The sequence below is a fragment of the Phaseolus vulgaris genome, chromosome 8, assembly GCF_051622355.1.
Source record: "Phaseolus vulgaris cultivar YP4 chromosome 8, ASM5162235v1, whole genome shotgun sequence".
In the NCBI taxonomy this organism is placed as follows: domain Eukaryota; kingdom Viridiplantae; phylum Streptophyta; class Magnoliopsida; order Fabales; family Fabaceae; genus Phaseolus; species Phaseolus vulgaris.
Window position 1 is genome coordinate 45,224,833 of NC_143505.1, and position 10,121 is coordinate 45,234,953.

Sequence of the window (10,121 nt, forward strand, 5' to 3'; positions counted from 1 at the left end):
TCCTTAAGACATGCTACAACCACATATCATTGCATAAAATTATTGGTAAAGACTTTTAAGACAATTGATTCATTTACAAATTAAAAATCATCTTTTGAGTAAAATACATTTATTCCAATTTTACTCTCAATATTTTACAAAATTCACAATTTTAAGTAGTTTCTCAAACTTTAATTCTGGTCCTTAATTTTTTTATTTAATCTTAATTTCCTAAAATATCTTAATTACTATCAAATTATATAGATAACAATTTTTAATCCTATAAAAAAATTCAAGCACTTTTTCTTTATTTCACCTTTTTATGTCCAAAATAATAAAAATTCATGAATAATTCAATTAAATCTTGATATGGGAAAACTTTTACAAGTTAACTTAATTTAACACAGTTAAAAAAAACTCGTTTATCGAAATAGAGAAAAAAGAAGAAAGTAGAATTGAAACTTTTGGTGATAGCAAAACATTTGTAACAATTAGTATATGAAACTTAAAGAAAGTGGTGTTTCTTTCAACTTAACATGGCTAAATATAGTGCCCACACAAGCACCACAAATCACTATATGACTTGCATATTACTCAATCACTGTTCACTTCTGCCAACATAAGTCGAACCATGGAACTAGCTTCTCTGTCATTTGTTATTTGGTGAGGTAACTGGGAGCTGCATTGTTTCTGTTTCTTTTGTTCTTGCTGCTGTTCTTCCTACTGATGATGACGTGTCACCATAATCCTTGCCTTTACCCCACACCACAGAGTAAAGACCCACTGCGATTATGATGCCTCCAATGATGCTGAAATCAATGTTCACAAAATTAATCAATTAAATATGTTTTTGGCCAATATAAATGTTTATTTCACTCTTTATAATTCTTCTTAGCCTCTTTAGAATTAAAAGTAATTATCTTATCTTTTATATTATGTGACGCTGTTTGTTTGTTAAAAAAAAAAACTTCTAATATAATGTGAATAAGTAAAACTGATGTTAGGACTAATATTTAAAATTTTGGAAGGATGAAAAACGAAAAAATAATTTGCAATAATTAAAACTAAAATTCATATATTTTTAAAGATCAAAAACAATAATATCAAATTTTATATATATCAAAATTAAAACTTTCTCATCTTACATAAACTAAAAACGTATTTAACTTTACATAAATTCATATATAGAAATGTGTAAACATTATAATTTATTTTTCATTATATAAGACCACATGATTTAGTATTATTTTTTTTATTAAAAAATTATAATTAAAATGTTTTTCTTGGAAAACATTTTCATGCAAAATAAAAAAAATAACACAAGTATATATATATATATATATATATATATATATATATATATTATTGTTGATAACCTTCCGCAGTGGATAAAAAATGAGATAGAAAGATGATAGAGTTCTATTATAGAAGTACCATTGACCATTACTTAATCTTTTTTTTTTTTCTGAAGGGGACAATTACTTTGTGAAAAAAGAGAAACAGAAAAATGGAGACACAAAATTTGAGTGAAAGGATAAAACACTTGAATTGATGTGGGTACGGTTAAGCTTTTGGAGGATGTTGTAAAAAATAATTATTTTTTGGGTAAATAAACATTGAAAGTGGTTTGTTGAAATGCAGTATCTAATAAAATTGGATTAAAGAAATACATGGAACAAAAGAAAAGTATGAGCCAGGGCCAAAGCAAAAAATAGAAGATACCTTCCCAGGTAGAGGTGTTCTCCAAGAAGAAGGGAGCCCAAAGCAGTAACAATGATCATGCAAAGAGGATTGAAGGATGTCACAAATACTGGACCTCTACTTTGCATTACCAACCCTTGTATATAATATGCTATTCCTGAACTCATTATTCCCTGCAATTTTTATAATAATAAAATAATTGTTATGACATGTACCTATATATTTATTAATATTATTTTGAAATAATAATAATTTATTAATATTGGAAACGTGTTTATCAGGATGTATGACTAGTTTCTTTTATAAAGAATACTTTACGTGGTTACCTGTAAATGCAACCTTTCAAACAAAAAAGAACAAAAGAAAAAGGGTCTCAATTACATTTAAAACTGTGTAAAACAATTATTTCTTAAAAATCTTTATTAAAATGGTCATTAAATTAAAAATGGCAGAATTTCAACAAGTCCAATACCTAATAACATATTGTAAGAAAAAAGTTGGTTTTAGAATAACAGTACTTTAAAAGTGGGTTAAATATAATGACTAAAGTAGAGACTATTTTAGGAACTAAATAAATTTTTGGTTTCTAAATTAGTTTTTATTATTGTTAAATGGTTTCTAAATTGTTATCTAATTAGCAATCAAAGTTTTTCTACCAAATTTAGAAATTAAATAATTGGTAGTTAAAACTTTGTTGCTAATTAGATATCAATTTAGAAACTATTTACCAATAATAAAAACTAATTTAGAATCCAATTTTTATTTTAGTCTCTGAAAATTGATTTCTATTTGATGATTTTTTTTAGTGTAATATATAAAGTTGATGTGAAAAATTAAAGAAAAATAGAAATGGTGAACTAACAGTGTATAGAGGGCCATAGAGGGTGTAGTCGAAACCGATAGCCCATGCACGAGGGTTGTGATCTGCAATCAGAGCAACCACAGCGCTTTGCAATGCACCTGACAAGCATATCAACGATGCCAGTGACAGTTCCGCAGGGTACCTTTTCACCGTTATGGACTGCACAATTACATTTTCTTTTCATTAGAGCAAAACATAAATATTCACATTATTAACACATTATATAAAAAGCAATGCATAATAGTTTATGATTAGATGAATAAGAGTTTGTTTACGTTGTATCCATATTATTTAGTGTTGATGAAGTTTTACCTGCAATATGTAGAAGGAAGACCAAGCAAAGCAACCGAGGCAAATGAAGAGAGTTCCTGAGACCCAGTGTGAGTGATTATTCTGAGAGGAGTGGGTTCCAGGTTGTTGGTGAGTTGTGTTTGAGTGATGAAATAGGTCAAATTGAGGGCCTTTGTATAGTGTCATTAACAAAGCCCCAGCAAATGTGACCATGGTTCCTACCACTTTCGCTTGACTACGTAGTTCATTCATTTTTACCCGCTCTAATCTCAGAATTAGTGCAAGAACAAAGGTTACAGAGGGTACGGCATTCATAACCGCGGATGCAAAGGAAGCAGAAGTGTATTGCATCCCCAAGAAAGTGAAACCTTGGTCAACCACTGGCCTACAACATAAAACATATGGAACAAGTTATCATCATGCACAAAAACCTTCAACTGCTCTTAATATACTCAATATCAATCATTATTATTATATTTTTCAGAAAAATGAGTTATGAGTGTTACCTGAAGTTGAGGTGGTGATGTCAATTAAGCAAATAGGTACAAAATAAAATTATACATGACAAAAATAACTTATCCAGTTTCAAAATAGTTTTCCTTTTATTTGTTTCAATTCAATACATATCAAATAAAAATACACAACAACAACATAATAAAAACCCATGTTTTGTCCAACATGTTGCATGTTATGAGTACACTAACAGAAGAAAAGTTTAGGGTAATTACTCAAGAAAGCCGAGTACTAGTATCTGTGCGAAGACAGTCCATGTCATCTTTGGCCTAACTTTCCTGAAAAAATACAATAATGAAATTGTTAGTTAAACTAGGTAACTCCACATTTAGAAGACATTGAAGAACATAAAAATGAAGAGAGTAGAAAGTAGCACCTTTCAAATATCAAGGCAAAGGGAGCAAGAGCCAATGCAGCAATGGCATTGCGATACACAATGAAGACGAAACGACTCATTCCATGGTTGAGACTTGCCATGGTGAAGAGGTATGTCCCTGCCATTCCAAATTGCAAGCCCACAGTTAACACATATGGCTTGGCCTTATTAACCATGTTGCCAACTTTGGATACAGAGATGTCTTCCATGGTTTCAGAAACGTTGCTAAATTTGTTAAAAAGGGTTGGCAGGGTTAGTTGCTATTATGTGCATGAAATGGTGCTCCTTATATAACACCACGACTAAATGATTAAGACAAAACAATTGAAACCCACTACGCATAGCATGTAGATAAGTGTCGTAAACCACTGTTTAAAGTTTTCCTTTAGTTTAGATCACCCCATCCAATTTCTCACGTAAAGTTCCACCCACCAACTAAAAGGAAAAAGCTCTATTATTTAGTGGAGAGTATACCCTTAGACTCGCTTGCTTCATCACCAACTTGATCAATTATAATGAGTCAGAACACACTTCACCAACACTGTAGTTTTACATCACCCACAGTTTTTGTTTTCGCTTCTGTTATTACTACCATTTAACCACTCTCTCATCAAACATATATTAACGTTTTCGATTTGTCATGTTTCTCTCATCATAACAACTAGCATATTTTTTTTCCAACAAAGAATTAAAATTAAATGAATTAAAGAAACACTTTAGTGTTTCAACTTTTATATAAAAACCATTAAAACAGACCTACTTTTCATTCATATAAGAGATAGTTCTACCATCTGAGTTTAAAGATTCCAAAAAAACTAACATAATTTTCTCCTTATTACACAATTTTTATAACCATGGCAGAATGATACATCAAGCCATACCCATATACATAAAATTAGAATATGCAAATAAATCCATAAAATTGACTTCAATATTGACCAACTAATGAAAACTACTATTACCGTGTGCACCTTTGCTTAATTACAAACATCCTCTGCTCAATAATACCCCTAGTACAAATTTCTTCCCACTAACACCAAGACAATAAACTAAAAGAAAATCATGAAATATAAACCAATTTTTAAAGACTAAAATAATTAGTTACAATAGTAACTAAATTAGCGACCATTTTAAAAACTAAAAATCAAGATTTTAACTACCAATTATTTACTTTCTAAATTTGGTAGCAAAATCCTTTGTTGCTAATTATATACCAATTTAGAAACTATTTAACAATAATAGAAACTAATTTAGAAACTTTTTTTTAGTTTCTAAAATGGTCTCTAATTTAGTTACTATTGCAACTAATTATTTTAGTTTCTAAAAATTGGTTTCTATTTCATAATTTTCTTGTAGTGATATCATCCTTCCAGCAAAGATCTGTGTTAAACTGTAGCATTTCCAAGAAAAATATGCATGCACAAACTTGCACAAATTGCTAAAGCTGGTTTTCAAAAGATAGAATTAAACCAATGTTGTTTTGCTTAAGCCAGAATTCCAAAGGTCATCAAAACTATTCTAAAATATTTAAAGGGCCATACAGTTTAGAGTCTTACCTACAATTCTACCACTTATTTGTTATCAAAATCTTGTTTCTTATTTTGTAATTTCACATTCCATCATCCCCGAGGTCTCTAGTAACACTCAAGCATAACTGTAAAAAGAAAACTCTCGGTCTTCCACACCTCTTTAGTCAACACAAAAATCATAAACTATTAAAAAAGATAAATCTAAACCAGTATTTTATCAATAATAGCTTATACAACAAGGTTAAGTTCAAGGCTATGAACAACAAACAGAAAGTATAAGTTACCTTCACTAAAAAAAATAATTAATAAAAATCAAAAGATAGAAATAATTGGTTACTATATTAATTAAATTAAATATTACTTTAGAAATTAAAAAAAAAATATTGGTATCTAAATTGATTTTTATTATTAATAAATAGTTCCAAATTATGTATTTAATTAGTTACCAAGATTTTAGTTACCAAGATTTTAGTTACCAATTATTTGGATTCTAAAGTTGGTAACTAAAATCTTGAAAGCAAATTACCAATTTACAAACTATTTATCAATAATATAAACTAATTTAAATATCAATAATATTTTTAGTTTCTACAATTTTTTTTATCAGCAAGTTTCTACAATAATATCTAATTTATCCAATATAGTAAATATAGTAATTAATTATTTTTTGTTTTTAACATTGATTTTTATTTAATGAATTTTTTTATAGTGATTAGTTAATTAATACGTAAAATTTACGAAAAACGAAAAATAAAGTAATAAAAGAACTAATATTTAGGTAAAAGTTAGCTCGTGAAAGTTCCTAACACTGTTTGTCCTTCTACATGAGTAACCCTCAAGTTATTTGAAAAATATTTAGTGCACAAACTGGCAAAATTCAAAATTAAAGCTATTGATTCAAGAATCAAATCTTTAAACAATTAATCTATGGGTTCCATTATTGAGTGGAAACATCATTCTTAGCCACCTATGATTCTTGCCTTATAGAATAGTTCAGTTTTCTCATGTCATCATTTGACAGTAAACATTTTCAAGTTTAAAATTGCTGTGTGCAAGCAATTATAATTGCTGTATCATGTAAAGTTTTTGACACCATCATTCATCCATGTGTTTGGACAAATCATCACATATAAAGAACTTATTTCGTATATATTTTTAAGGAGAAAGTAAAAATTAGTATTTTGAGAATTATATTATGTGTTGAACTATTAAAAATGTTTATTTTCGTCCAAGGTGTTTTCAAAATATGCAAAGTAACTTCTTGGTTAATATTTTCATTAGACACTTTTGTTACATGCTAGCATGTGAAGGAATTAAATGGAAAAAAAAAAGAGTACAAATCAAAGAACTAACCAACTCATGAAGAAAATACTTAAAAAATTATATTCGATTAGAGAATTCTTATTTCGGAAAATACTAATCCTAATACAATCAAGTATTGTATCTAATCGGAAAAAAAAAATTCTATGTAAAATTCAAGATTGACTAGTCCATCAACATACCTATTTTTTCCTTCTCTCTAATAGATGCGAGAAGCCTAAAAATCCATGTTCATACAAAGATGCGTATATTAGATTCATCTATTATATTATCTCAACATAACATGCTAGACTCTTGCTACATCTATAAGGCTAATTAATACTAGGATAACATTAAAATTCTTTGTCTCTCCATTCATGCTAAATTTCGTCCTAAATAGGAGTTGTAGGAGTCAAGTAGACCTTACATTGTTTCAAAATATTGATGTTTAGGCCTATTGTTGTTGGACTGAGTTGTAACAATACCATCCGTCAGTTCAAACACTTTGTCTTCAAAGTAAGTTGTTGAATTGATTTGGATCAATAGGTTGTGACTGGACTAAGACTGAGGGGGTACTTAGGGTGGCATGGGTTCAAGAAGAGTAGTTTGATTGTTTTGGACTGACAGGTTGTAATTGGGATCGGACTAAAGGGGTATTTGGGGCGAATTGGGCTGGGCTTAAGGAGATATTCTGGAATGTTGGGGAAGTGTTTTGTCAAGGTCTCTAAAATTAGTTTATGTTTAATGATTTTCTAGTAGTGCTAACTGGGATTTGATTTGAAAGTCAAATACCTAATTTGGGGAGTCAACATGCAATCCTCTCCATTAGAGAAGTCAAAACCTTAATTGGAGAGGCATGGAAAGTGTGCAATACAACCCACAACACATACACATTGATGTGAGTTGATTTTAGGATTGCACATTTATATAGGTTACTCTTTTGTTTATGATTTTTTGGATTAACAATTATGGTGAGAAACCCAAAGAAGATTCCCATTGGACACGAACTTAACCAAGTGGTTAAGTAAATGTGGAGGTTCACTTCTAGAGGACAAAGAGAAAACACAATTATATGGTGAAGATGACGATGAGGTGCAGGATTAAGACAAGGAACAAGATAATGAAAAGCAATTTAAAGGCCGAAATTAAAGTGTAGAGTAAGACATAAAATGGAATTAAAAGTGGTGCAAAGAAGAATGAAAAAGATAAAGGGATGGAGAAAGCTTATGGAGAAAGGCAATGAATCACGCCACTTGGAATGGTGGAAGACTCCAAGATGAGTGGTGAAGAGCCGCCACTTGAAGTGCACAAACACTCAAGATTTAAGGCCCGAAAAGGAGAGCACTCAAGTCTCACTAAACACTCTGACATAGTTTCTTTTCTATTCAAAATTCAATATATGAAATACATGAGGCAAGGTACTTTATTTATAGGAGAGAGTGTCTTGGAGAACAAGATAGAGGAGTAGGGGTGTCATTTGTGAGAAACCTTCTAGAAGGTAGGTCAAAGAAACCCTAAACCTAAGTACACTTGTCATGAAATGTGAGCTTGGCACAATCCCAATTTATGCTAAGTACACCCCAATTTATGCTTAGTGAACCCTACCCTAGCTTATTCTTCTATTTGGACCCCCAAAATGAGCTCAATTTATTTACAATTCATGAAAGGTGGACTTGGCACAAACCCAATTTATGCTAAGTACACTCATATTTATGCTAAGGGAACCCTACTCTAACTTATTCTTCTATTTGGACCCCCAAAGTGAGCCCAATTTATTTACATAAACTTGTCTTTTAAAAAGACCAGAAGAAAGAACATTTGATGCTCAGGCCTATGTCCAATTCTTCTTCTGCTGAGATCCTTCTGAAGTTTGGTGGGGCCTAGTCTTGGATGCTGAGATGACTGACTTAATTGTGAAGAGTTTGTTGTGTCCTTGGTTATCTCCTTATATAATTGGGTTGTATCACACATGGCCAAGCAACAAGTGGAGAAGCATTGCAGCTTATAACCATTTGAAAAATTAAATAATTGAGCAATTTAGGACATGCATAACATAGGGTGATAAAAATTAATGTGTTGTTGCAATTTACACAATTAGTAATTAGTCTAACATCACCTAGATCATTATGTCTTAGGATCTCTTCTAGCTATAAATAAAGGCCTACCCCCTTGTAATTTGGTTTGAATTTGAGAATGAGAATTGATATGCATTTTTCTAATCTTCTTGTTCATTTAAAATGATAGCACCATCTTCCTCTAGTGTAGCTCAATTGGAAAGTTGAGTGACGTTTGTGGAAGCTCAATGAATGAATGGGGAAAGGAGAACTTCTAAGAAACCATGGATCCCAGGAGTAGCCGTGAGGTTTAGGGAGAGTGATAGGTGAGGCCTAATCACTTGGAGAAAAAAGGAAAAAGATCAACAAAGTGTCTATCCTAGATAAGCTAGACAAGGAGAGTTATAAGCTTGCAAATGGGCAACATAACTCTAATATTATTGATATGAAAATTCATAAGCCAAACATATAGGTAAAGGTTCTGACCATTTACAAGACAAATTGGAGGGTAAATCAAATTCAAACATGGCGCTTAAACCTAGTCACAAGGCAAGTGTGATGGCAACATGTTAAACATGTTCATTTAGGCGTGTAATTCTAATTAGTGACCATGCTAGGTTTTATGATGGGCCATAATTGAGCCCAAATAAACCCTAATTAGGTTTAACAACTTCTAATCTAATTCTACTCTATATGACCCAAATACAAGCCCAAGTTTCTTTGCTACTTGGCCCAATTATTTTACAAGAAATGAAATTTTATTATAATTTTTACAACTAGGATATGACTCCTTCAAACATATATAAGAGTATGTCTCAGCTTGGAGTAGCTGATTCTCACTCTTCTTGTATTCTTCTGGTCATTGCCCTAGTAATTGGTCATTTATTAAGGGTTCTGCCATCATTCCTTCCCTCTTTAAGAAGATTGTCCTCAAATCAAAAGTCTCTACCTCATCATCTATGCTACCTACAAAGGGCGTTAGATATATAACATTAAAAGTAGCATGTACTCCATATTCCTTAAGCAGGTTTAACTGATATGCATTATTATTGATTCTTTTGATGATCTGAAAAGGACCATCTCCTTGGGGACTAAGTTTAGACATCCTCTTAGTTGGAATTCTATCTTTCCTAAGGTGAAGCCAAACCCGGTCTCCCTCATTGAACATTATATCTCTTTTTCCCTTATTATTATATGTTTAATGTATTTCTCAGTTTGCTTTTGTATTTGAGTTCTAATCTTCTCATGTAATTTTTTACTAAATTAACCTTTTGTTACTCCTTCCTTATGCAGAAATTCATGTTGATTAGGTAAAGGTTACAAATCTAAAGGAGTTTGAGGATTAAAACCATATACAACTTCAAATGGAGAAATATTAGTAGTCTTATGGACCACTCTATTATATGCAAACTCTATATGAGGAAGGTACTCATCCTAAGATTTGTGATTTCCTTTCATGACTGACCTAAACATAGTTGATAGAGATCTATTTATTACCTCTGTTTGTCCATCAGTCA

The 10,121-nt window shown here is 31.0% G+C and overlaps 1 protein-coding gene across 1 annotated transcript; it reads right to left on the reverse strand.

Annotated features, from left to right (window-relative positions):
* Nucleotides 1-429: 429 nt before the first annotated feature.
* LOC137826512 (WAT1-related protein At4g08290) lies at nt 430-4,312 on the reverse strand. The gene is made up of 6 exons (XM_068632496.2): nt 3,723-4,312; nt 3,562-3,624; nt 2,855-3,218; nt 2,543-2,701; nt 1,702-1,853; nt 430-788 (listed from the first exon to the last, which is right to left on the reverse strand). Exons 1-6 carry the CDS (start codon nt 3,929-3,931, stop codon nt 629-631), a joined length of 1,107 nt encoding a protein of 368 aa, XP_068488597.1. The 5' UTR covers nt 3,932-4,312; the 3' UTR covers nt 430-628.
* Nucleotides 4,313-10,121: the final 5,809 nt, after the last annotated feature.

What these genes read in the sequence shown, in the direction of transcription:
- LOC137826512 (XM_068632496.2), bottom strand. Translation starts at nt 3,931, where the DNA reads ATGGAAGACATCTCTGTATCCAAAGTTGGCAACATGGTTAATAAGGCC. An exon ending in TTTGCCTTGATATTTGAAAG is followed by an intron (nt 3,625 to 3,722) that starts GTGCTACTTTCT and finishes GTATTTTTTCAG; the next exon opens with GAAAGTTAGGCCAAAGATGA. An exon ending in CTAGTACTCGGCTTTCTTGA is followed by an intron (nt 3,219 to 3,561) that starts GTAATTACCCTA and finishes TTTATGTTGTAG; the next exon opens with GCCAGTGGTTGACCAAGGTT.